Source organism: Anoplopoma fimbria, chromosome 7, assembly GCF_027596085.1.
Source record: "Anoplopoma fimbria isolate UVic2021 breed Golden Eagle Sablefish chromosome 7, Afim_UVic_2022, whole genome shotgun sequence".
Taxonomy (NCBI): domain Eukaryota; kingdom Metazoa; phylum Chordata; class Actinopteri; order Perciformes; family Anoplopomatidae; genus Anoplopoma; species Anoplopoma fimbria.
Genome location: NC_072455.1, coordinates 1,975,999 through 2,003,525, shown reverse-complemented (window position 1 = coordinate 2,003,525; position 27,527 = coordinate 1,975,999). Strand labels below are relative to the sequence as shown.

The 27,527-nt window shown below is 36.9% G+C and overlaps 1 protein-coding gene across 1 annotated transcript; it reads left to right on the top strand.

Moving 5' to 3' along the window:
- The first annotated feature begins 3,211 nt into the window (after window positions 1-3,211).
- On the top strand, window positions 3,212-27,527 carry LOC129093561 (SH3 domain-containing protein 19-like). The gene is made up of 18 exons (XM_054601613.1): window positions 3,212-3,350; window positions 8,745-8,781; window positions 11,290-11,330; window positions 12,815-12,914; window positions 13,782-13,917; window positions 14,330-14,498; window positions 14,570-15,649; window positions 17,765-17,836; window positions 19,054-19,270; window positions 20,085-20,385; window positions 21,349-21,540; window positions 22,208-22,266; window positions 22,374-22,612; window positions 23,144-23,175; window positions 24,670-24,844; window positions 25,924-26,007; window positions 26,186-26,190; window positions 26,239-27,527. The coding sequence occupies exons 1-18, from the start codon at window positions 3,278-3,280 to the stop codon at window positions 26,344-26,346; spliced, it is 3,120 nt and encodes a 1,039-aa protein (XP_054457588.1). The 5' UTR covers window positions 3,212-3,277; the 3' UTR covers window positions 26,347-27,527.

Below are 27,527 nucleotides of genomic sequence, written 5' to 3'. Positions count from 1 at the left end.
CAATTACGTTGAGAATAGATTGTTAAAGTAGGAGCATAATCTTTATTTCTAATATATTTTAAATATCAGTGGTAGAAAGTGATACACTTATTCGAGTACTGTAGTTCTAAAAGGAATTTACTTAAATATTTCCATGCAAGGGTACTGTAGGAATCCCAGAGGGGACCTTAATGATGTCATAGCACCCGAATAACATAAAACGTAAAAACACAGCCAATAATAAAGATTGTATTACAGTAAAAAGCCAAATGAAATTTAATAACATATATGATTAGGTAAAATACATTGAAGCTGAGTATAGATCTAATATATACTGAATAACAGTGGGAACTACAAGTGCTGTATCGAGGTACTTGTACTCAAGTAATTCTATTTTATACTCTTCCTACACCAAAAATAAGGCAGTAAGTTTATTTCCAAGGTTTACTTTTATTCTAAAGGTTATGCATATTTGATGTAGTGCTTTATAAATAAAGTTAGAGTTGAATATATACATACATGTACTGTAAATATATATTAATTATATATTGCAGTATACTCATAAAGATGAGTCCCCATAATGTGAACGTGTAGTCCTCACAACCCTGTAAAATAAACACACACACACACTGAGTGACACCGTTAACGAGGCTCCGTTAATCACCGTGGAAACGCAGGTTAACGGCTGGTGTTGCAGTGGGAGCCGTTAATCTGTCAGATTAAAACACACAGGTCATCTGGATCAAAGCCAGCCTCATCTTCATCATCTTCATCCTTTTTTTAAAAAAAAGTGACCTCATTCAAGCAAATTTAAATTATTTTGGTAATAAAATATACAAATAAGTAACATAATTTAACTTAAAACATATTTATTTATGAGTGAAATTATGCAATATTTGGTAATTTGGCTTTAAAATACTATCATTGCATTAAATACCATTAAAAGTACCAGTGTTTGGTAAAAAAAAAAAAGTAAAACACAGTTTGATTATAATAATATTAATAGTAATTTAACAGTTAATTAATCTATTGCTATCTTTTTACGATTTCATTTGCGTCTCTTTAATGGTTAAAATAATGCTGAAATCTTTTTAATTTTGTCTGTCACAGTTATTAATCTATGTATTATTGTTTAATTGTGTTTTGAATTGTATCGCTTTGGTCAACATTTGTTGTTTTTAAAATCTGCTCCATGAATAAATTAAAGCAGTTTGTCTATTAAGATAAATAAACTTGTGTTTATAGATTTATGATTCTGGTTTCAGTAGAAGTACACTATCATATATAATTGTATATTGATACACAATATATTTTTTCAGCACCTGGATAGAGGTGCTGGTGCTGCATTCTGGTGGCAACTTATTGAAACTGCAACTGATTTAATTATTTAAACTGATTATTAATTAATGGATTTTAGACTCACAGTGGGGAAGAAGTATTTTGGAGATCACTAAAAACACAATACTTCAATCTACGGATGTAACGAGAATAGAGTATTTAATATTTTACTTATTTTAGAAGAAATTGCATGTAACCCTGTTTCATTTAATTCATTTTTTTTTTACAAAAGTGTTTCTGTTTACTAAATTCTAGGTTTTGTTTTTCTTTACAGTCCAAGGTATTTTAATAATTAGAATAAACATTGATGTGGAGGCATTGGATCAAACTTTGAAGTAGGCCTACTACATAATACAACAACGACGCCACCTAGAGGAGACCAGAGAGATAACATGTATTTTAAATATGAGAAAATGGGTTAAATTGGTGGAAAATAGGAAAAAATTACTTTAATCTTCATAAAATAAGTTAATTTAAAAAATAAAAACTCACTAAAATAAATGCCATCCGCACTAAAGTCAACCAAAATGTTCGAAAAAAAACATTTCTTTTTATTTATTTCAAGGAGTCGCAGAAAACTAGGCTAATTGTTTTGTCTAATTAGCCTAGTTTTCTGCGACTTCTTGAAATAAATAAAATAAATAAATTACGCATTGTTTTGTATAAATAAATAAATTAGCTTTTTTTAAATTTTTGGTCGAAAAAAAATAAAATAATAAAAAAAAGTGTAATTTATTTATTTCAAGAAGTCCTGTTTTGTCCTCCATTGTTTTTTTTATTGTTTTAATAAAACAAACAAAAAATAAAAAATATTAAAAAATTGTTTTGTCTAAATAAATAAATAAATAAATAAAAAAAATAAATGCCATTGCATTAAAGTCAACCAAACGGGTCGAAAAAAATAATAATAAATTAAAAAAAGTGTAATTTATTTATTTCAAGAAGTCGCAGAAGTCCTGTAATGCCATTCGCATTAAAGTCAACCAAAATGGTCGAAAATATTAAATAAAAAATTGTTTTGTATAAATAAATAAATTAGCTTTTTTTTTTATTTTTTATATGCATTAAAGTCAACCAAAATGGTCGAAAAAATAATAATAAATAAAAAAAAAAAAGTTATTTATTTATTTCAAGAAGTCGCAGAAAACTAGGCTAATTGTTTTGTCTAATTAGCCTGCGACTTCTTGAAATAAATAAAATAAAAAAAATTTAAAAAAAAAATGTATATGCATTAAAGTGAACCAAAATGGTCGAAAAAATAATAATACATTAAAAAAAAAAAGTAATTTATTTATGTTTCTTTTTGTTGTTTTTCAGCTGGTGACGTCACGCAGCCGGTTGTCGTGCTGCTCCGTGTCTTCTTGAGCTCAAATAAATAAATAAATAAATAAATAAATAAATAATTAAAGTCAACCAAAATGGTCGAAAAAATAATAATAAATAAAATAAAAGTGTCATTTATTTATTTCAAGAAGTCGCAGAAGTCCTGTTTTGTCCTCCATTGTTTTTTTCTTGTTTTTTGGTGACGTCACGCAGCCGGTGCGTGTGCGTGTGTGTGTGTGTGTGTGTGTGTGTGTGTGTGTGTGTGTGTGTGTGTGTGTAGTGTGGAGGGGGGAGAACAGGGAAGCGCCTCCGAAGAGCACCAACGTCTTTTCAAATTTTTTACCAACGTCTTTTCAAATTTTACCAACGGCTGTTTTCTAACCGTTGAACGTCTCCGGAGCCGTTGACCGGGAGGCCTGAAGTTTCTCCCCGGCCTTGGGACTCGTTTTCTCGGGCTTTAAAGTTCCGCCGTGTCCGGGGTGAACTCGTCCCGGAGGAGGAGGAGGAGGAGGAATGTCTCTGTTTTAACACAGCTCCATTTTCTTTCTCCCCAACAGTCAAACACACGGCAGGAGCAGGAAGGAGGAAGGAGAGAGAGAGAGAGACAGAGAGAGAGAGAGAGACAGAGAGAGGAGGAATGGCCGAAGCTCGGTCCGAGGAGGAGGAGGAGGTGAGGAGGGAACCCGCGGCCCGACGGCAGCCCAGCAGCGGTAACAACAGCCGGGAATGTCACCTGTTTACACCTATATCCACTTTATATCACCTGTTTACACCTATATCCACCTTATGTCCACTTATATCCACTTATATCACCTGTTTACAGCTGTTTACACCTGTTTACACTTGTTTACACCTTGTTTACACTTGTTTACACTTGTTTACACCTGTTTACACTTGTTTACACCTGTTTACACTTGTTAACACTTGTTAACAGCTGTTTACACCTGTTTACACTTGTTAACACCTGTTTACAGCTGTTTACACTTGTTTACACTTGTTTACACCTGTTTAAACTTGTTTACACTTGTTAACACCTGTTTACACTTGTTAACACCTATATCCACTTATATCACCTGTTTACACTTGTTAACACCTGTTTACACTTGTTTACAGCTGTTTACACCTGTTTAAACTTGTTTACACTTGTTTACACTTGTTAACACCTGTTTACACTTGTTAACACCTGTTTACACTTGTTTACACTTGTTAACACCTGTTTACACTTGTTAACACCTATATCACCTGTTTACACTTGTTAACACCTGTTTACACTTGTTAACATCTGTTTACACCTGTTTACACTTGTTAACACCTGTTTACACTTGTTAACACCTGTGTACAGCTGTTTACACTTGTTAACGCCTGTTTACACCTGTTTACACTTGTTAACACCTGTTTACAGCTGTTTACACCTGTTTACACTTGTTAACACCTGTTTACACTTGTTAACACCTGTTTACAACTGTTTACACTTGTTAACACCTGTTTACACTTGTTAACACCTGTTTACACTTGTTAACACCTGTTTACAGCTGTTTACACTTGTTTACACTTGTTTACACCTGTTTACACTTGTTAACACCTGTTTACACTTGTTAACACCTGTTTACAACTGTTTACACTTGTTAACACCTGTTTACACTTGTTAACACCTGTTTACACCTGTTTACACTTGTTTACACTTGTTAACACCTGTTTACAGCTGTTTACACTTGTTAACACCTGTTTACACTTGTTAACACCTGTTTACACTTGTTAACACCTGTGTACAGCTGTTTACACTTGTTTACACCTGTTTACACCTGTTTACAGCTGTTTACACCTGTTTACACTTGTTAACACTTGTTAACACCTGTTTACACTTGTTTACACCTGTTTACACTGTTCACACCTGTTTTTCCTCCTCTTCCTCTTCTTCCTCCTCCTCTTCTTCCTCCTCTCCCTCTTCTTCTTCCTCCTCTCCCTCTTCTTCCTCCTCTTCTTCTTCCTCCTCGTCTTCTTCTTCCTCCTCTTCTTCCTCCTCTTCTTCTTCTTCCTCCTACCCCTCCTCTTTCTGTGGTAGTGTCAGTGAGTTTAAAGGTACTTCTTCTTCCTCCTCTTCTTCTTCCTCCTCTTCCTCTTCTTCTTCCTCCTCTCCCTCGTCTTCTTCCTCCTCCTCCTCTTCTTCCTCCTCTTCTTCTTCTTCCTCCTCCTCTTCCTCTTCTTCTTCCTCCTCTCCCTCGTCTTCTTCCTCCTCTTCTTCTTCTTCCTCCTCTTGCTCCTCTTCTTCCTCTTCTTCTTCTTCCTCCTCCTCTCCTGTGATATCTGTAGTTTCCCTGTTAACTCTCTCATAGGACTGACAGCTGTTTGTACTAATGTGGTTTATACTGGGCAGACTGGGCTGAAACCAGTAACGTACTGGTATTCTTAATAGGCATACCATAATATACTTTCTTTTCACATTCTGTGGACGTTTATTGAGAATTTTGAAAGGCAAATCGTCCTGTGAGAATGTGGGTGTAGCCTGCATGAAACCAAAAGCCATAACTTCTTGCATCAACATGCGGATTTGGGTCAAATTTCACACATGCAGGCAGAAAATACACACAGACGTTCTGCCGTTCATTTGAATGTCTCTCTATGTTTCTGTGTCATTCAGGGAAACGCAAATCATAACTTAACATGTCGATTCACGGTTTTTCTTTGTGTGTGAGGCAGGAGGAATGGCGTATCGGATGATCTCCTCACCTCAGGCGAAGGTAGTGGAAAGTGGCGTTCAGTGTAGACTTGTAGTCCTTTTATCTGCGTTCACTTTCTCCTTTTTGTGTTCAGTAAATAGCCGAACCCGCTCTGAAAGGACAGACGGCACCGTGACGTACACTATCGGTCAGGGTTGAGCAACGTGATGATATATAATATTATGGTTGTGGATCGAATCCAAAAGTCAGGAGATTTAATCTACTTATGGAACCTGTTTAGGTTTAACTTTCATGATCCATATTGTCAGATACAGATCCCTTGTTGTTGTTTGTTTTATAGCAGCTGGTCTACAAGAATACACAATATTTCATTTTCGCCATCGTTCCAAAAATCATTTCAACGCTCTGAAGTCGGTAAACCATCAAACATTTCTAAATGTTATCATTTTACTTTGTTAAAGTAATTTATCTTCTTCATAAAAACACACATTTCAAAGGATAAGGACATAAAAGGTTGTATTTATATTGATTAAACTAATTTAGTCATTAGTAGTTTTAATAATCTGCTTATATATGGTGTTAGGAAGTTAAACATCTCACAATTCATCTCTAATATCTAACATATTAATGTGAAAACATCTCCTTCAAACTACTGTATTTATTCAAGTTTATCCCCAACACTTCATTTTACAGATTACATGTGAACGCATCATGATTTTTATTTACCTTCACCCAATACTCATTTTTACTGAGCAGAGCCTGAACGCATCATTAAAAAAAAAGCATAAATGATCCTGATTTCATATATTACTGAATATTGGCGATTATTTTACACTCTGAACGTTAAACTGTATTTAATCCGCGGTTCACATGGGATGATCGGATGATTTGATAAAGCTGAATATAAGATACTTTATCTCCACTGTAAAAGGAAGAAGTGATGCTTTTTTTCAACTTATTTTGGATAAACGGAAGAAGAAGAAATAGGAAGTTATGATACAATCGACAGGTGATCAGGGAAATGGAACACCACGGCATCAAAAACACTAAAACATCCAGATAAACTGTCCAAAAACAACAACAACAAAGAAATCTGCTGTTAATTCATCAACTAATGAGCATAAAGGCTTAAACGACGGTACAAACGCACAGATCAGTGGCTCAGTCAGCTGTTTGTTATTTAATGAAACGTGTGATGGTGACGAGCTGACCTCACTAGAGATTTGTTTCTAGTTTGTGCTTTTCATCTGATAAGAGTCTGGATTCACTTGAACTCAACCTTGTTTGTGTGCAGCGTTCCAGCTCTGTGGTTCTGGTTTCAAGAGAATCTGTGACTCATTCTCTCTGGCATCTGAAGTCTGTTGTCTTCAAGTTTCCTTTTAGCTTTTGCGTAATGCAGCTTAATCAAAAAAACGCAATATTATGTCAAATTGAAGATATTTTCATGCCAAAAAAACAAGAATGATTTAGGTGAAAGTCTAAGATAATCAAAACGTTTCAGGACAAAGTGACCCACTTGTTTGTTTACTAGTTTAGCAGATGATAAATGTTTCTTATGTCAGGTAGTGTTTTCTGCTCTGTTACATACCTACTTTTAAGAAAAATGTTTTTAAAATACCACATTTTTGTCAAGTGGAGCTTTTAAAGCTACATTTACTGACTGTTTGTCCATTTGGGGGCAGCAGAAACAAACCCTGACATATTACCACCATGACATACTCCCTTAAGATTAATACATAGAAGTATCTACGTGTACATTTGAGTACTTGCCGATAGCGAATACAGATATGAGTACTTACAGTTCTAACAATAACTTTGTTGCTGACATTTTAACTTTCCACATTGTGTTTTTCTGCATAGTTCTTTGCAGTAGGGATGCTAATAAGTAACTGTTTAACCGTGCTATCGGTTAAACAGTTACTATTATTATTATTAACGTTATTATTAACGAGAGGGGAACGTCTTGTTGCCGTAGTGGTATTGGGTGCGGTTGTATCGGTGTATTTTTAGGAGTATGAGTACATCAGCACAGTATCGGTGCATCCCTAAACTAAAACCTTAAATCCCTTCTGTCTCAGATCTTGACTCTCTGTGTCGTTAACTCTTTTTGTTGCCACACAAGAAACCAAACGAGCGCTTTAGGAAAAAAAATTGCTGATGTGAGCATTTGCACGTCTGAACGCAGCTCCAGCGCGGAGCCGAGGCAGCCTGCAGCGGCAGCACTCAACATCTGGAAGTGTTAAAACTCCTGATGACTCCAGCAGAATCCCACAGCAGCCAATCACAGCCTCACTTCCTGGGTGCTCTCGGCCAATCGGGAGGCTGGACGGAGCAGACGGGCGGTGCAGTTAGGAGTTTTAGAGACGAAGAAGGGGAGAGAGAGGAGAAGTGGAGGAAAGAGAAGACAGAAAAGAGGAATTCTGCGTTTCTTAAATAGTTGAATAGGAAGATAGAAGTCTCATTTTCTTTTGCAGAATATTTAGAAACTTATCAACTTTAGTTTCTCTGGACATAACGGGAAGTAAAGCCGACCTGATTATCAGTTTGGGGTGAAGAGAAGCAGAAGAAAGGAGGTAGGAGGCGATGAAATGCAAGAAGAAAGACACTAGGAGCTACCTTTTCTTTCTTTTCCTTCTCCTTTCTTGGGAGGTTTAGGGGATGACAAATTGTTTCTCATCACCATGTTGGTTCTGAACTACAATTCCCAGAGATCACCTGCCAATCAGTGTGGATGGTGACGTCCTCACTGATTGGGATTTTCTTTCTTTGGGTGTAGTTTCTGTAGGCGGCGCTATTTTTTATGTGTGTGCTCCACCACGACTATTAGTTCTTCTTCTGTGTATTGTAAACAAACTGGAAACATTGAACGCATCACTTCCTGTGAGGTAGAGGGTCGTTTTTAATTGTTTTATGGCTTAATTGACTGTGTCGGTGCATGAAAACCAGAATGAAAAGACGATACGTGTGTTTGCAAACCCTTTTATGCACACACACGTATCATGTTACATTAACACACATCTGGACTGTTCTCTCTGTACACTGCACAGATTTGTTTTGCACAAAACTGTGCAGCAGTTTCATTTTAAAACGAATATATTGTACATATTTTTGAAGTATTTTTATTTCTTAAATATTTAGTTTTTTTGACTTTTGCAGTACCTGCTTCTCAGTTAATTGTTATGCACCAAAACACCAGAGCAAATTTGTTTTATGTGGAAACCTACTTGGAAATAAACCTGGAACCTGGACCAACAAAGCTGTTACAGGAAACTCGTTAAAGACGATTGTGTTTTATTATTTTAATCTGTTGGATGGCACAGAAAATGTCTTAAATATAGCCTTACGTTTGAAAATAAGTAAACAAATCGAGCATTTACTTTAAACCTCTTAATCACAATCTCTCTCTCTCTCTCTCTCTCTTCTCAGCTCGTCCCGACAGACGAAAGCCAGAGCATCGTCACAGGTAAGAGACTCCTCCTCCTCCTCCTCCTCCTCCTCCTCCTCCTCCTCCTCGCTGTCTCACCTGACAGTTTGTCCAACATGAGTAACTGTTAGCAGGAGGTTTGTGTTTAATGTGACCCACATGAAGAGAGAGAGAGAGAGAGAGAGGAGGTGCGTTTGATGTTGAAATCCTGCTCGTTCAACAAACCAGCAGTAAACATTTTCTGCTGTTTAACTCCAGATTGGGACTATTTTCTTTCCTGCAGTGTCTTCTCAGACTTGCTGGAACTACTTTTCTCCCCCTTTTGGTCTCCAGGTCTTACACACTCCTGAAAGTATTCTCGCTGTTGGCCGGTTGGCATGGAAACTAGCCGGAGAAGTCACAGAGTTTAAAGACTGTGTTCGTGTGTTTACGAGAGGAAGCAGAGCTGACTTTACTCCACTTAACAGATTGTAAGAAGAGAAACAGAACTGGTTGTGAAACATTTGAATTCCCCTAATTAATGAATAAACAGCAGCTTGTTCATGTTAGTCTCCAGTATAAAAAAAAGAGTTTGTGTTGTTTTAACTGAATATACAATTAAGTCAGCGTTCAAGTGTCTTTGCAAACATCCTCACAGAACCTCCCCCATTTAATTTACGCTGTGTTTTGCAGGTTTAAGGATATTTTCCAGCTCTTCACCTTCACGAGAACACATTTTAAAATCTGTCTGCTACCAAAGAAAGCTGTGACAACCTTAGTTAAGCTTTCTTAAATAACTAATTCCACTCTTCCTGCAGCGGCTTCACATTAAAAGCCTTAATCAGCTTTCTTTTCTCTTTCTTATGTTAGTTAAGATGCAACAGGAGGTGTTGGAATTGCCTTAAAAGCACGCTTTGTTCCTGAGCTGTACATGTGCAAAGTTTTATAACTAGGTTGTTTTCTTATTAAGTTTATTTTTGAAAAGGCTGTATGCATGTAACAAGGGGAAATTGACACGTGTTGCAAGACTTTTGTGGGAAAATACACAAAAATGATTAGTAAGATCTCATAAGAACGGTTGAGTGAAGATATGTTGGCCCTTAAACAACAAAAATGTTACTTTTAAATGTGTTTAAAATCGTGCATTATGCATGTTTGTTTGCCAGCAGTCTCCTCCTTCTCAGCCTTTTTATCGAGTATAATACTGTGTTCCTATTGGTTGAAGTAGAGCTTCATGCTTTGCTGGAGCACTGGTTGACACAAACCCCTAAAAATGATGTAATGGGAAAAGAGGAAAAAGTGTCCAACACGGAAAACCTACATCAGCAAAGAGGGGCGGTGTTTACGAAAGTAGAAACTCTCAAACTGACTTCACAAAAACACAAACTAGCCTCAAAATGATAAATACTAATCAGTAGTTTGGTTGTCCGACCTCTTTTTCCGAAAGGTTTTTTTTTTCCATCAGAGTTTAAAGTAAAGGAGTGAGTTTTGAGTGTGTGTGTGTTGGTCAGTGTCAGGGGTGAGTCATGTGTGTCTGTTCATGGTTAGCAGCTCTGTGGCAGAAAGAGAAAGAAAAGAGCAGGAGAGAGACGATCAGAGACAAAGAAAGACGAGTTTAAAAAGATATAAGTGAAAGACGTCTGACCTCCTTCTGTCGTCTGGGTGAGTCTGCTGATTCCTACCCTGCCTAGCAACAACAACCTATATGTGAATAAGAAGAACTTTGAATTAAAATGGTTTGAAGTTTGGTTAGCGATCCAAAAGTTTTCTTATTGAATCCCAAACTTTTGTTAATAAATCCAAAAGTTCTGTTATTGATTCCAAACAATCTGTTATTGAATCTAAAGTTTTGTTAGCAGATCAAAAAGTTTTGTTAGCAATCAAAAAGTTTTGTTAGCGAATCCAAAGGTCTTTTTATTGAATCCATAAGTTTTAGTATTGAATCCAAACGTTCTGTTATTTAAACAAAAAAGTTCTGTTGTTGATTCCAAAGGTTTTGATTGCAAATCCATTAGTTTGGTTATTGCATCCAAAAGTTTTCCTATTGAATTCAAAAGTTCTTTTGGCATATCCAAAATTATTGTTTGTGAATCCAAAAGTTTGATCCATTTATTTACTTGCAATATAACTTTTTTCTTTTAATTGCAGTTTCGATAGTTTTGCTCTTAAACCTGTTTGATTGCATCATACAGACACAAAAGTACATTTAACAAACCACAAAGACAGAAACTGTTTAGCTGAAGAGAGTGCTTTATATAAGGCCTCTGTAATGGTGCTTTTAGGTGTTTTTAATGTTTTAATCACTTATATTTATCACGTTAATAAACCCTCAATAGATTTATTTTACCTCTTTGTATTTCTACTGTGTAGATGTTTAGAAATGTCTTTTGACCACGATGTGAACTAGAACCTGTGTCGTCTTCAGTTTCCTCTGATGAAGACGACCTCTTGTGCGTGAAGAGGATTTGTCCTTTTTTTTTTTTTCCACTTTTGAACGGCCGAGGAGGAAAGAGGATAGAAATAGAGTGACTCATGTTTTCCTTCTCTCTCTCTCTTTTCTCTCTGTAGTCAGGGTCCTCTCTCGTCCATCAGAGCAGCCATCAAGAGAAGTGAGTACTCATCCTCTAACTCTTCATCAAGTCCTCCTGCTTCTTCTTCTTCTTCTTCTTCTTCTTCTTCTTCTTCTTCTTCTTCTCCTCATTCTTCTTCTTCTTCTTCTTCTTCTTCTTCTTCTTTCTTTCCTTCTTCTTCTTCTCCTCTTTCTCATTCTTCTTCTCCTTCTCCTCATTCTTCTTCTCCTTCTTCTTCTTCTCCTTCTTCTCCTCATTCTTCTTCTTCTTCTCCTCATTCTTCTCCTCATTCTTCTTCTCCTTCTCCTCATTCTTCTCCTCATTCTTCTTCTTCTCCTCATTCTCCTCCTTCTCCTTCTTCTTCTTCTTCTTCTTCTTCTCCTCATTCTTCTTCTCCTTCTTCTCATTCTTCTTCTTCTCCTCATTCTTCTCCTTCTTCTTCTCCTCATTCTTCTTTTCTCCTTCTCCTCATTCTTCTTCTTCTTCTTCTCCTCATTCTTCTCCTTCTCCTCATTCTTCTTCTTCTTCTCATTCTTCTTCTTCTCCTCCTTCTTCTTCTTCTTCTCCTCATTCTTCTTCTTCTTCTTCTCCTCATTCTTCTTCTTCTCCTCATTCTTCTCCTTCTCCTCATTCTTCTTCTTCTCCTCATTCTTCTTCTTCTCCTTCTCCTCATTCTTCTTCTTCTTCTTCTTCTTCTTCTTCTTCTCCTCCTCATTCTTCTTCTTCGTGTGTTTTATGTCTGTAGATACACTCCATAAACACAGAAAGAGAAAGAAGCCTAAACAACAACCAAGTAGCATAAGAACTTAAAGAAATGCAGGAAACTTAATGGAATTTTTTAGGAAAACAAACATTAATTTTAACCATGAAAAACTAATTAACCTTTACAAGACGACACAACCTACAAGTGAACATTTAGTTTGGAAGTTACATCAAAAGGAATGTTCCCTTACTTAGTATTTATAGTAATTCAACAGTTGTAAAAGATAAAGATATGCCAGAAGACAGATAATAATTTGTTTAACAGAGTTCTTTAGAAGTCTGACGTCCATTTGAGTTGTTGCCTGGAAAAGGTTGCACTTAAAAAAAGGGTAAAAATGTGTTTAGAACTTTTTTTCAGGTGATAAAATCCATCATAGCAACTCCCAGGACTGGACTATCACCACGGCCTTCTGTTTGACCTCTCGTATGACTCCCTTTTTGTAGCTTTAAAATATGAAAACACTGATTTTAATTTATTCTATTCCATATTTACATTTTAAACTCTTCTGAAACAAAGAACGTCAAGTGAATTATCATAAAATACAGCAAAAATCCAGACCAACTCTGACACTTTCTTGTTATTTAACGTTGGCGTGTTGACTAAGGTTTTAAATAAAGCTCTGTAGGTTTGAATACAGATGATTTACAGATGCACCAGTGATTTAAAATGCTCACTTTCTTGTTTTACTAACAGATGTGATTGAGCAGCATAGTTTCTGTTATATCGTTGATATTTATCTGTTTCCTGTCTGTCTCCTCAGCCTCCAACAGGTCGACCTCTCTCTCTGAGCCGTCCAGAGAGCGAGAGAGAGACAGAGAGCGAGACAGGGACAGAGAGAGAGACAGAGAGAGAGACAGGAGGTAAGACACACATTTTACTGTGTGTTGATTGATTGATTAATTAAGTCAGAAAACTTCAAAAACAGCTTTTTGCTCCGTCGTACGGTTTCATCTTGATGCTCTCTAATTCATTTGTCAAGTCAGGAAAACACTGAGAGGTAATATTTTTAGTTAACAAACGAGCGTGATCATTTGTGTTTACAGTAAATAAGCTTCACACACAGAGTTTTACACCCTCTTCCTCCTCATCCTCCTCCTCCTCACATTCACACACTCTGATTTGCATCATGAAATCATTACAGTTGAGTTAAAATAAAACGTGTGACTAGTCATGCCGAGTTCCTGATGTGTATTTAACGAGTTTTAATACAACACACTTACATAGAAAGAAATTAAAAAGATAACGTTTAATTCCCGCAAAATGTCTTTAAATTGTTTTCTATGGATCTTGAGTTGTTCCAGGATATTTGATCAATTATGAGTGTATTTTTTATTATTTTTGTAATTTGCAGGCTTGCAGACTTCTCCGTTAAAAATAGTTTCATGTTTTTCTTGTTAGAAAAGTTTATTTTTTATAGGAATTTGCTGTTTTGAATCAAAAACAAGTCAAATTGCATGACAGACTGTTAGAGATCCACCTATACTTTGTTCAATTTAGTAAGAAATGTACTCGACATATTATGTGAAAGGTTGTTCTCTCAGTTTACTCAACACGTGATTGTTCTGTTTCCATAAAGGTGCGAGATTATTATAATACAGTTAAAAAACAAGATGTGACAGAGGAAAAAAATAAACTGCTCCATGTTCAGAGGGTTAAACAGCGTTTGTTGTTTTTAAACACATATTTCTCTGCGGCTGACTTCCTGTTATCTGTTCCTGTTGCTATAGGCGACCAGAGATCACCATCCTGTCCGCGGAGCCGCTGTCGTCCACATCCTGGTTCCCTGGAGCTTCAGGGGGATTCCCACCTCCACCTCCTCCTGCAGCTCAGATCTGGGGACCAACGATCCCTCCGTCCGTACAGGTAACTACGTCTATTTATGTCCAGGTGTCCTATGAATGTGGATCCAGTTATTGTATGTTGTTAAGGTTTGTTTGTTTGTTTGTTAGTTGTAGGATCATTTAAAAACATATAAACGGACGGTTTTTGGTTTGGCTATAACTTTCTACCTGCAGGTAAATGTGAAAGTGTGCTTTTCTGATTGAGTGTTTCAAATCCAAATTTTTTTAAATCATCCAGATAATAAAGGAGGCTTTTATTCAGTCGAGACAATTGGATTAAATAAATAAAAAACTACTGGATGTCTGGAACGAAAAGAAAGTGTTGTTTTTCTATTTTCAGAAAAACTTAAGTTAACTTTTTGTCAATGAAATGTCATAAAATAGTAGAAAGAGACAAAGCTGATATATTCAAATGGTTTGTCCTTCATCCTCAGCCTCCTCCGTCCTATGAGGAGGTGATCAGGGAGAAGACACAGGAGCAGGTTCTCCTTCCTCGTCCGTCCTCCTGCCCCCCCTCTTCGTCTTTGCCACGTCCAGCGCCCTCGATAACGATCGCCACCCAGACTGACCCGGGATCAAACCCCGACCCCGAGGACTCTCAGGGTGAGAACGAAGCTCCTCTTTTTATTTATTTATTTTTAATAAATATTTGTGAATTAATAATTTCTTTGCAGCGAGCAGACCGGTGAGACCGCCGCGGCCGCCCAAACCGTCCCACGTTGATGACATCACCGTCGCAGCCAGGCAACCATCACCTGACCTCCTCGGCGAACTCTGCTCACCTTTGACCTCGACCTCTGGCTCTCAGACCGACCATAGGGATCAGTCTTTCGCCGCTGTTGACGTGGCAACCCCTCCCGCCACTTCCTCTAACGTCCCGTCGGAGCGTCCGAGGCCACGCCCCCGCTCCAGGGTCAGCGCTCGGCCAATCAGCAGCGACGTCCGAGTTCAGACTTTGGTGAAACTGCGCGACGACGGCTTGGAGACGCTCGCCGCCCGCGAGGGAGCCCGCCGCCGCCGCCAACCGGGAGCGAGTCAGGGGAAGTACCTGCAGGAGCTGCTCGAGGCCTTCAGCGCCGACGACTGGGGCTTCCCCGAGCGCCGCAGCGACAGCAGCGGGCACAGCCAATCAGAGAGCGAGGACGAGGAGGACATGGCGACTCTGAAAGCGAGGATACAAGCCTTCGAGCAGCAGCAGCAGGCGGCTGACGGGAGCAGCGGAGACGACATCGTCCTCGCAAAGAGACCCGAACCTCGGCCACGCCCTCGTCTCCAGGGGCAACCGGCCAAATCCGTCCCTCCCGCTATAGCGCCGAAACCTAAAAACGTCTCACAGGCGCCCAAACCCTCCAGCCAGGTGTTCTGGGAGGACTCGGCTCTCACTGAGGCTCAAACGATTCCCCCCAAATCTGCTCCGGCTTTGGTTCCCCAACCCTGCAAAAACCCTGAAAAACCCTCAGTGTCACCAAAACCACAGTCCACCACAGACCCCCTCCAGTCCGGCACCTCTGCCCCCGTCCCCGCCCCGAGACCTGCTCCACCCAAACTCACCCCCTCCGTCAGCGAGCCAGCCGACCCCAAACCTCCGCCCAGACCTCCAGTCGCCCCCCGGGCCAGCCTAGGGGCTCCTCCCCAGGATAAGAGCACCACAGCCGGGCACGCAACCCCGACTCTGCCCCCGAGACCTTCTGTGGAGGTTGCAGGTGGAGCGCAGACGGGAAACGACGAGACGCTGGACGTTTCAAACCAAACAGGTGTGTTTTTACTTTTACTGCCCTCTGCAGGCAGCTGGTAGGAACTACAACAACAAACTGAACATTTTGTTTTCACTGGGAACAGGAGAGTTTAAATTTAGAAAGAAACTATCATAAAAAGAGTCGATTAGAAGAAAGTTTAATAACAAAAATGCCCTGATTCTCAAATACATCTTTTTTGATAGTAAACTGAATACATTTGAATATAACACTGAGCTCTTATAGACTGTGATGGATATCTTTTTATGGAACAAATTATTAAATCAATCATATCGGAAAATAATCCATAATCACAAGTTGATTTTAGCATTAGTTGGACATCTGATTCATCATATTTTTCATTAGAATAATCAATCATTCTGTGACTCATTATTAAATATAACCTGCGTGATTTGAAAAACGTCATCACACACACAAATAATTGCTGCTTAATTGTAGAATAAAGATAAATTAATTCAAAGACATACAACATTAGTGTTTATCTGCTCTCAGTGACCTTTGAACTGAGCGGCCCTTTAAAACCTCATTCAGCTGAACTCTCAAATATTTACCCGCGGTTTGCTGACTCTGCTTATCTAGCAGATAACATGAGTGCGTATCTGCGTTTCAGTTTAGTTTAGAGTCGGTCAATGAACCACAGACTTGTTTCTTCCATAAACAAGCTCCAAACAAGCTACATTGTGATGTGTTCAAGCTCCATTCAGTAAAAAATGAATTGTGAGCAAAGGAGAATTTGTTTTATGGTATATATACTGTATATATATTATATGTAAAATGTAGTTTTTGGCTGAGAAACTTTAATATCGGTACAGTTTAAACTAAGCAAATTTTAAATATAAATACAATTTTCTAGTTATTTGAACTGTTTTTATGCAAATTACCTCTAAATAAGACAATAGCAAGGTTAAAGATTAATTGGACAGCTGAAATCATTTAAATAGAATTAAGTTTTAATGGATAACATTGTTGTATCCAATAATTTGAGCAATAAAATTTGGATTTTCTTCCAAAATAAACCAATTAAAGTAGTTGTTCTGTCTGATATAACAACTATTACTCCCTTTATAAAGAAAAGTATTTTTTTTATGTTCTTGATGAACTAATTGGTGGAACACTTGATTATTAAAATTATCAATAGTTTCACACAATAGTTTTCACACTTTTTGTTCAAATGTGTCAATTATGGGCATAAATAATACAAATTAAATCAATAATTTTACATTTTTTCATTTGGACTTTGAATTTGCATATTGTTACTCTGGTTCCTCACTTCAGGAACTCAAATAGTAAATACGGGACGATAAAAGTGATAAATAAGTGATAAATGAAATGTAAACCCTGAAACCTCTTTTGTCTTTCCCTCTCTGTGGGAGTCACGGAGACGTCAGTGTCTCTGGTTGTCTCTCGTGTTGAACAGAGCTCCTTTGTGACGTCAGAATAAACGACGAGCGAACGTCTCACACGGGAAGAAAAGACGAAGACGGTGAAGACGAGGGAGGAAGTGACTCTTCCTCTCTGCCTCTAACGTGACGGATACCAATTAAGTTTATGGTTTCTACGGCGTTTAACTCCGTTGTCTACTGAAATTAATTTTGATAATAATGTCTAAATATATTTTGATGAAAGAAAATATGCAGAAACCCTCTGAACGTTTAACAAAACACTTATCAGAGCCAGAAGCTGTGAAAACATCACTATCGTTAGATTTACATCCATCCCACGGTCCTCGAACACATCATGTGACTAACGCTTGTGTCAACAACACGAGCTGACTTAAAAGATCCATTTAAAAAAAGTTCTTCTTCTTCTTCTTCTTCTTCTTCTTCTTCTTCTTCTTCCTTCTTCTTCTTTTTCTTCTTCTTCTTCTTCTTCTTCTCTTCTTCTTCTTCATCTTCTTCTCCTTCTTCCTTCTTCTCCTTCTTTCCTTCATCTTTCCTTCCTTCTTCTTCTTCCTTCTTCTCCTTCTTCTCCTTCTTTTTCTTCTTCTTCTCCTTCTTACTTCTTCTCCTTTTATATCAGTATTATTTCTGTATTTAAGTATTATTTTTATTTTTTTTCATGATTTTAGGTTTTATATTCTAGTTTTTTCATGATTTCTTCTGGTTTTTGTTTCAGTGAAAGTAGGAAGTGTTCGTCCAGGCGTCCCGACCAAACCGGCAGCGCTGACCTCACCACGCAGAGCCAGCGGTAAGAGTGTGTGTGTGTGTGTGTGTGTGTGTGTGTGTGTGTGTGTGTGTGTGTGTGTGTGTGTGTGTGTGTGTGTGTGTGTGTGTGTGTGTGTGTGTGTGTGTGTGTGTGTGTGTGTGTGTGTGTGTGTGTGTGTGTGTGTGTGTGAACACTTAAGCTGGATGTAGCTTTAGTACAATGGATCGTTTGAGAGCTTAGAGACACAGAACTTGCTCATTATGTTGCAGAAATATGTAAACGTGTGGATGTATTCTGTGTGTGTGTGTGTGTGTGTGTGTGTGTGTGTGTGTGTGTGTGTGTGTGTGTTTGTGTGTTTGTGCAGCAGAAAGAGAGAGGGGTCGTTCTGTTATTCAATCCAAAGCCTCTGAAAGAAAAATGCAGCGATTGTGTGAGAAGATGAAAAGCGTCCTCTGTTGTCAGGGCTGTGTGAGTGTGACGAGTGTGCTGTACTGAACCTCGCTTGCTGTGTGTGTGTGTGTGTGTGTGTGTGTGTGTGTGTGTGTGTGTGTGTGTGTGTGTGTGTGTGTGTGTGTGTGTGTGTGTGTGTGTGTGTGTGTGTGTGTGTGTGTGTGTGTGTGTGTGTGTGTGTGTGTGTGTGTGTGTGTGTTCTCCTCTGCCGAGCCGTGTGATTGGTCAACTTGACAGGGAACGGGCATTATGCAACTCTCCAGGCTGCTTATTGGCTGCTACATAAACCAGGAAGCTCGTTAGGTTTTCGGTACTTGTGTCACAGCTGCAAAACTGGAGAACATTTTCCACCATTGTTGCAAGAAAAGAAAAAGTGTGCAAAATGTTAGTGTATAAGTATAAGAATAAAACATACAAATATATATAAAAATACAAATAAATATATGTAAATATATATTATACTTATACAAATAAAAATAAGAAAATATTTAAGAGTGGAAGAAAGTTTGTTATATAATATCAAAAATGTTTACCTTCATATTTCACTCTAAACACTTTGCCCTCATAGTAAATACACAAAGAGATGTTTCTGCTAAAGGTTGATTGATTTTAAACATATTTTATCAGTTAATCTGTGCAGAACATCATGAATGTTGAGAATAACCTAAAAATGATGGTCAAATACAGTGTTTTGTTTTTGTTCTTAATTTTCTCACGTTTCCTGAATTCCTCTAATTTTAGACAATAACTACATTAAAATGTTGATCATTGTTGTTGCACCTCGTCTGACATCTGCTCTCCACCTCCAGCTCCAAATCTGGCTCCGAAACCCGTCGGAGTTTCGCTGACGCCTCCGGATCCAAAACCTACAGCTGCTGCCACGGCAACGGCACCAAAACCCTCAGGGCCGACCCCGGCTCCGACCCCGGGACTCAAACCCTCGGCTCCGTCTCCGGCTCTGAGGAGAGGCCCGCTGATCCAGACCAAACCAGAAACTACAACCGCCGACCCTCCTCTCCCTCCACGGTGAGAAAGAGATTTTTAGTTTTAATGAAATTAGAAATTCCTCAATAATCTCAGTTTTTGTTGAGACACGAAACATCAGCGGTAATATTAGTGAAATATCAAATTTGATGAGTTTATCTGCATATTGAGTGTTGTTACATTTGTTTACATACAATCATAGTCAGGTTTTAACCTGATAAGGCAGTGTAGTCTGGTTATCTTAATCACATTTACACTCCTTTATTATATAATATTATTAATGATTCTGACGACAGCTGTGATTCTACATCTTAATTCAACTTATTTCAGCTTTGAAGTCCAGGAAGTGAAGTGAAAGTGATTATTGTCATGTGAAATGTTAAAAACATTTTTTATTCTGTAAAATAGAATTCTACTTCTGAATTCAAGAAAATAAATCAAGAACGCTTTGTACAATAAAGAGAATAATTAATTAAAATGAAGAAATAATGTCTGTATATTCTTTCAAAATATGTAAATTAAGAATATTATCAATCAAACTGGAAATAAAAAAGAACACACTATAAAAGTAGCACTTAAGAGAGAAATTAATTATATTTATGTGGAATATTTACAGGAGGTTAAACTTCTTAAAATTATACTTTCCAGTCACACAGGGACTTTAAAAAATCACAAAAGAAAGGTAGAAAGTATCAGTTTTGGAAATGAATTAATTATCTGCTCTGTAAAGACGAGATAAACCTCGTCTGGTTTCTCAGTGTTTTGATTCGGCAGCAAAATAAAAGTATTTTTTCTATCGTCACAGAAGCTTCTCTTACTGTTTGGTGCCATAAATCACCCCCCTCTTTCTCTCCAGGCCTTCCAGTGTGAAGCTCCTCCCCCTTCGTCCTCCGCCAATCAAATCCATCCCCGGGCGCCCGCCGCCTCCAGCCGTCGGCTCAACGTCCTCGGCCAACCAGACGACGGCGACGCCTCCTCCGGCCAAAACAAGCCCCGCCCCCTCCGTTTCCTCAGCCGGCCAGTCTTCGTCTTCACAAACCGCTCCATCGTCTTCTCCGGTATCGGCCAATCAGACGCAGCCTCAACGGGCGTCAAAGAGAGGGCCACCTCTGCCCCCCCGCCCAAAACCCGGACACCCCCTCTATAACAGCTACGTGGTATGACACACACACACACACACACACACACACACACACACACACACACACACACACACACACACACACATGCACTCCCACTGAAATTTATTTTCACACTACTATAAAGTTGACAATATAACTGATATTTAGTTGGAAAAAAATCCATCCCATGTTAGAGAGAGGGTCAAAGAGGACATAGAGTTTATAATAACTGTGACTTTGTTTCATAATAAAGGATGTTTTGGGTTTAATTATTTCAAAATAACAAACTTTTTAGTTACATTACATTACATTACAGTCATTTAGCAGACGCTTTTATCCAAAGCGACTTACAGGAAGTGTATTCAACATAGGTATTCAAGAGAAGTCACCAGAAGTCATAAGTGCATCTCCTTTCTTAAACAAGCATCTTAAAGCATAAACCAGAGCAAAAGTATAGTGCAGAGGCAAATTACTACGAAAACAATAATTGCAACAGACTAATACAAATATAATAAGTGCTACAAACTACTACGAATAGGAGTGCAGTAAACTAATACGAATTCAATAAGTGCAGTAAACTAATACGAATACAATAAGTGCTACGAGGAAGTACCCTATGTCTATGATGCATTATAAATTTACTTAAAATGCGTTTTAATCTGCTTGTAGCACCTTTAAAATTATAACAAAACGCACTTATGACTATTTATAATGACTTATAACAATAATTTGAACACATTATAAAGCATTTTATAGTTGCTTATAAGCTGAATTTTCATAATACTTAATAATTGCTGGTCAGTTAATGACATTTTGCTTTTTCAAGGTTCATAGTGTATTAGAAGTCCCACAGTTCTAATCATAATCACTGTTTCACTGCATGCATTGTGTTGGGATTAGAAGTTACTTTAAGTAGTCATTGTTTGCTTTAATCAAAGTGAGAGAAAAAATATCATTGCAAGAAAAACAGAAAACATTTTTTTTTAAATTTTGTCTCAGAAACAGGAAGTCCTGATCGTCCTGGACGACCCGAGCCCCTCAGAGAGCCAATCAGGTGAGGGGAGGAGTCAAACCGCCGTCATCAGCCAATCACAGTGTCTGCTGGACCTGGACACCCTATCAGAGCCTGCTCCAGATCAGGACGGCCAATCAAAACTTTCCCTGGAGGGCCTCAGCCTATCAGACTCCCAGGTAACCATAACAATTGTTTATTAATAATAATAATAATCTTTATTTATATAGCACATTTCATACAGACTATGTAAATTAAAAAATAAATAAAAACAGAAAACCCTCCTTTTACAGATAAAATAAATAAAAGTGGTAGAAAGAGGCATTTTGCACTTACATTTTAAGTATAATTAATTAAATGTCAACAGATTGATTAAAAACTGGAAAAAGTCTTACATTTAAAATGATAAAAAAATGTAGTAAATAAATACAAATGTTAAGACATAAAAGTGTTTGAATACATGAAATAAAACCTGAAGGCGTTGATATTATAAAATATCAATAAAAATGCAATAATTTATTTCCTTATCATTTGAATTTTGTGGGTTTTTTTGCAAATAGCCACTATGGAATGACTTTATGGTTAATGGTTGAAATGATGCTGTTTCCATACCAGTGTTCCTCCCTTTAGGAAGCATTTATATTGACATTTTAGGAAAAAATCACACCCATATATACATTTAAAGCCACAAATATTAGCCCTACCGTCAGTGTTCTGTTACACTTCAAAGTAAGGTGTTAGAATCGATTGTAGCGGTACTTAATATATATCAAAAAACAAGTACACCTTTTTATTTTAAAGGATTTTTTAAAGTTGACTGTAGTTTTGTTTTCTTTTGTCATCCAGTCCATTCTGCCTGTTCGGCCCACTGAGCTGAAAGAACAGCCGGACCCTCCTCCTGTCAGGTCAGACACACAACCCGATGAACTACACACCTCCTCTATAGAAGAAGCTATTTCTAGTAGTGTGTATGTATTTCATCACGTATATGTGTGTGTGTGTGTGTGTGTAGCGGTCCTCGCTGCGTCGCCTTGTTCGACTACGAGGGAGAGGAGGACGACGAGCTCACCTTCTCCCAGGGTGATGTCATCGCCCTCCTGGAGCTCATCGGGCAGGAGTGGGGGCGGGGCCAGATCCACGGGCGAGTCGGGATTTTCCCCCTCAACTTCGCCGAGGTGGTGGAGCCGCCGCCGATGACGTCGCCGGAGGGAAAACCGTCGTCAACGGAGACCACAGTGACAGAAAGTACAAGTGAGCCCAAAGGTACTTCTTTACTTTGTCGGTACAAAAGAAATAGAAGTGTTTTGTTTCTTTGTTTGGAATAATACACAACTGCTAGATTGAAGAATCAGATAATTTCATAAAAAAGATTTAAAAGCAGGATTAAGGATCAATGAGCTCTGAATGCAAATCTTTAATTAAATACAATCTGATGGTTTGTTTTAAGTCCGTCGTCTCTTTTATGTGAACTTTTTCTATGTTTGTTAACTTTTACTGTTTTGTTCTTTGAGTCTGTTATTCATGTTTTTATGAGGTGAAACTTTTATCAGGACAGCCTTATAAAAGATGATCAGAATCTCAAAAGGATTATTTTATTTAAAAATAAAAAGCTGAATTAAGAGAGGTAAAAAAAAAAAGACATAACTATTATGTAGTAATAATAATAATAATATATCTCCTTTTAATGCAAGAAATGCAGCACAAAGTGCTTTACAATAAGAAAAAGAAGACTTTAAATGAAAATAAAAACTGACATAATATTAGTTTTTTTGTCCTCCACAGCACCAAAGTCCTCACAGGACCCCGACTCAGAGGTGAGTTTATATATTTGTTCTTTCTTTACAGATTAGTCTGTAAATTATTTTCTTTATTGTGACTTTTCTTTAATAAATTAGACAGATTAGTTTTATTATTATTATTATTATTATTATTGTCTTTATGGGTCATGTTTATCGTTTTTAAATCGATTACCGTATTTTCCGCACTATAAAGCGCACTTAAAAGCCTTTAATTTTCTCAAAAAACGACAGTGCGCCTTATAATCCGGAGCGCTTTATATATGGATTAATTCTGGTTGTGCTTACTGACCTCGAACCGATTTTGTGTGGTACACGGCGCTCTGTCAAAATGTTTTAGTACGACTTTGGTAAACTACAAAGCCGCACCGCTTGCAGCATTACGGCCACCGTAGTCAGGAGCGTCAGGAGTAATACATACTGTGCTTCACCATAATAACAGTGTGTGTGTATAAGGACCCAACATGGCTCCGGTCAAGAGACACGCTGACGACGCGGACTTCAAACTCAAGGCTGTCAGTCACGCAGTAGAACATGGGGATAGAGCAGCTGCGAGAGAATTCAACATTAATGAATCAATGGTACGGAAGTGGAGGAAGTTTGACTGACTGACTGTTTTGTTTCGCTTAATGCGCCTTATAGTCCGGTGCGCCTTATATATGAAAAAAGATCGAAAATAGACCATTCATTGACAGTGCGCTTTATAATCCAGTGCGCCCTATAGTGCGGAAAATACGGTACACAGATTAGTCAGTAAATTATTTTATTTATAATCACATTTCTTTTTAAATAAATTATACACATTATTTTCTTTAGTCACTTTTTTTTTTTATAAATTATAAAGATTAGTCTGTTAAATATTTTCTTTATAGTCACATTTTTTCATTATAAATAATACGGATTAGTCTATAATAAATAATCCTATATCAATAATATTAATAAATCTTCAGGAGAATTATTTTCTTAAATCACTTTTTTTTTTTAAAATAGATTATACAGATTAGTCGGTAAATTATTTTCTTCATGACCAAATTTTTTTTATATCAATTATACAGGTTAGTATGTAAATTATTTTCTTTCTAGTCTAATATTTTCTTTATAAATTATAAAGATTAGTCTGTTAAATATTTTTCTTTATAGTCACATTTTTTCATTATAAATAATATGGATTAGTCTATAATAAATAATCCTATATCAATAATATTAATAAATCTTCAGGAGAATTATTTTCTTAAGTCACTTTTTTTTATAAATTATACAGATTAGTCTTCAAATTATTTTCTTTATAGTCACATTTTTTTTAGTCTGTAAATTATTTTCTTCAAAAAAAATGTATATAAATTATACAGGTTAGTATGTAAATTATTTTCTTTATAGTCTAATTCTTTTCTTTATAAATTATAAAGATTAGTTTGTTAAATATTTTCTTTATAGTCACATTTTTTCATTGTAAATAATGTGGATTAATCTTTAATAAATAATCTTATATTAACAATATTAATAAATCCTCAGGAGAAGGAGTGGGCCGAGGCTCTGTTTGACTTCCCCGGTCAGACTGCAGACGACCTCTCCTTCCACAAGGGGGCGCTCATCCAGGTGACGGAGCACATCAACGCCGAGTGGAGGAGAGGAAGACTGGAGGGGAGGGAGGGGATCTACCCTGCTGCCTTCACACAGCCCTGCCAGGGTAACACACACACACACACACACACACACACACACACACACACACACACACACACACACACACACACACACACACACACTTGTTGTAGTATTCAGATACTCTACTGAGTTGAAAGTACTTTTTAAAAATACTTTCCTGCAGTAAAAATGTTATTTAAGTAAAAGAAAACTTTAAAGTATCACAAGTATTTCTACTCATTGCATTAAAAAAAAAAACCCTATGAGTTCTTATTATTATATATCTAATGATACTATATATGTACTATTATATCTAATTACTCATATTTTAAAGGTCGTAATCAGAAATACTTCATTGATCCCATCGGGGAAATTTGTACGTTATAAAAGCAGAATTTAAAGGGAAAAAAGGTTAACATTTAATTATGTAATAAAATGCTATAATAATTAACCATAATTCATTATGCAGAAAATACAATAAATACAAAATACTAGGCATGAGAAACAAAGCAATATGAATGTGTATAAAACACACAACATGCAACCACAGTGTAAATAAGTTAATGAAGAAATAAAATTTATAAAAGTATAAAATACCTTGATTATTTTCATTATGGATTAATCTGCTGGTTGATTTCTTCATTAATCTAATCAATTGTTTAATTTGTAAAATTGTACGTTCTTAAACCCCGCCCGTCTGTTGGTCCAGGAACAATAAAACAAACGCCACTCAGTATTTGATTATCTGACTGAATATACATGTTTTTCTTTCTGACTTCTTTGTTTTTATTAATATTTTTGAATGCTTTAATATGTCCGTTAATATAATTATTAATTGTCAGACTCTTTATCTTGTGAAGTTTATATTATAAGATTTAGTGATAGGTTGTAAAAATGTTAGCTGCATCTATTTTAAATCTTTTTTTAATTTGAATGTTATTTAAAAAATATATCTATATATATTTGTTTGACCCATTTGTGATTATCTTAGGTGTGTGTGTGTGTGTGTTGTGTGTGTGTGTGTGTGTGTGTGTGTGTGTGTGTGTGTGTGTGTGTGTGTGTGTGTGTGTGTGTGTGTGGTTGCTGAGGTGTCTAACCACAACTTCCTCTTCCTGTTTCCAGCTCAGCCAATCACAGGCCGGCAGACAGCGGTTAAAGGAGTAGCCAAGTTTGACTTCACAGCGGAGAGCGAGGATGAGCTCACTTGTGTGTGTGTGTGTGTGTGTGTGTGTGTGTGTGTGTGTGTGTGTGTGTGTGTGTGTGTGTGTGTGTGTGTGTCATGAGGAAGTTACACGTTTTATTTCTCTGCTCAGACTACATTTTTGTTTATTTCAAATTTAAATATTTATTTATGTGCGTTATTGTAAACAAAACAAAACTATAGCTAAAGTTTCTCACCAAAATTAAATTAATTATCTCCCTGTGTTCCTCCTGCAGGCCGGTGATGTCATAACGCAGGCGGAGTTTGTGGATGAGCAGTGGATTCTGGGAGTTGTTGGCGGGAGGCGTGGGATTGTTCCTAAAAACTACATTTCACTTCTCTGAGGAGGAAATCATGAAAACAGCCAATAGGGGAGAAAACTAGAAAACAACTTCTTCTTCTTTAAATTTTTTTTTTGCTAGTTTGGTCGCTAAATTGGAGAAACTGGAACTCAGACTTGTGATTGGATCGTCTGTTTGATTGACGGACCTTTGCTGCTTTAACGCCGGAGCTAAACAGATTTTTACGCCGTCGATTTTTCTGATTCCTTACGCTGCGTGGACTGGATGTGACGTGACGATGTTTTTCTTCTACTGACTTTTCTTTTATGTCCTGACGAACCAGTGGATTCTCACAAAAAATCTGAACCCCTGAAGCTCCGACAGCTCACCTGTTTCCACCTTTCTCCAGTTCAAATGGTTCAAATGGATCAATAAGATGGTGATCGGACTCTCTAAAACGTCTATAATGCATAAAAAACATACTTTTAGTGCATAATAATCTGCTTAAAACACTGTTTAATTATAGTTATAGGCACATATTATAACAATAATATTAATAACACAATATAAAGCATTTTATTATTACTTATTAGGTCAGAAACAAACTCCTATTGTTGTAACACATCATCTTTTTATTATGTGTTATTTTGTGTGATTTAATGATATTTTTTCACTTAACTTAAAGCAAATAATGACCACTTATAATAACTTTTAATCACATTATAATGCATTATGAAAAAGGATTTAATGTGTTACAACTAGGGGAAATATAACACACTATGATCCTTGCAAACAGAAAAGAAAGAAGATAAGTGACCTTATAATAATTATAAAACGCTTTATATTGTGTTATGATTATTGTCATAAAGCAAGTAAATAATTTAGTGTTTATAAGTATAGTTATACGATAAGATAATAACTTTATTGATACCAAAGTGGGGAAATTCAATTGTTATAGCAGCTCAATAGTCAAAGACAAAAAACCCCACAAATGATTAAATATAATGCAGGATTAAAAAAATACAAATTAAATTAAATAACAATATATCTATGTATATAATTCAATTTTACACTTATTGCACTGGATATATATATATATATATAAATAAATGCACGGGTTACAGAAGTTGCATATAGTATTTCAAACAGTGCTGTGAGCAGATTGTTACGCATTATAATTATGTTTATAACATTATAGACATGAAAGTGTTTAAAACGGCTTTTAAAAATGTTTTTATGCGTTA

What these genes read in the sequence shown, in the direction of transcription:
- LOC129093561 (XM_054601613.1), top strand. Translation starts at nt 3,278, where the DNA reads ATGGCCGAAGCTCGGTCCGAGGAGGAGGAGGAGGTGAGGAGGGAACCC. An exon ending in GGACGTTTCAAACCAAACAG is followed by an intron (nt 15,650 to 17,764) that starts GTGTGTTTTTAC and finishes TTTTTGTTTCAG; the next exon opens with TGAAAGTAGGAAGTGTTCGT. An exon ending in CACAGTGACAGAAAGTACAA is followed by an intron (nt 22,613 to 23,143) that starts GTGAGCCCAAAG and finishes TGTCCTCCACAG; the next exon opens with CACCAAAGTCCTCACAGGAC.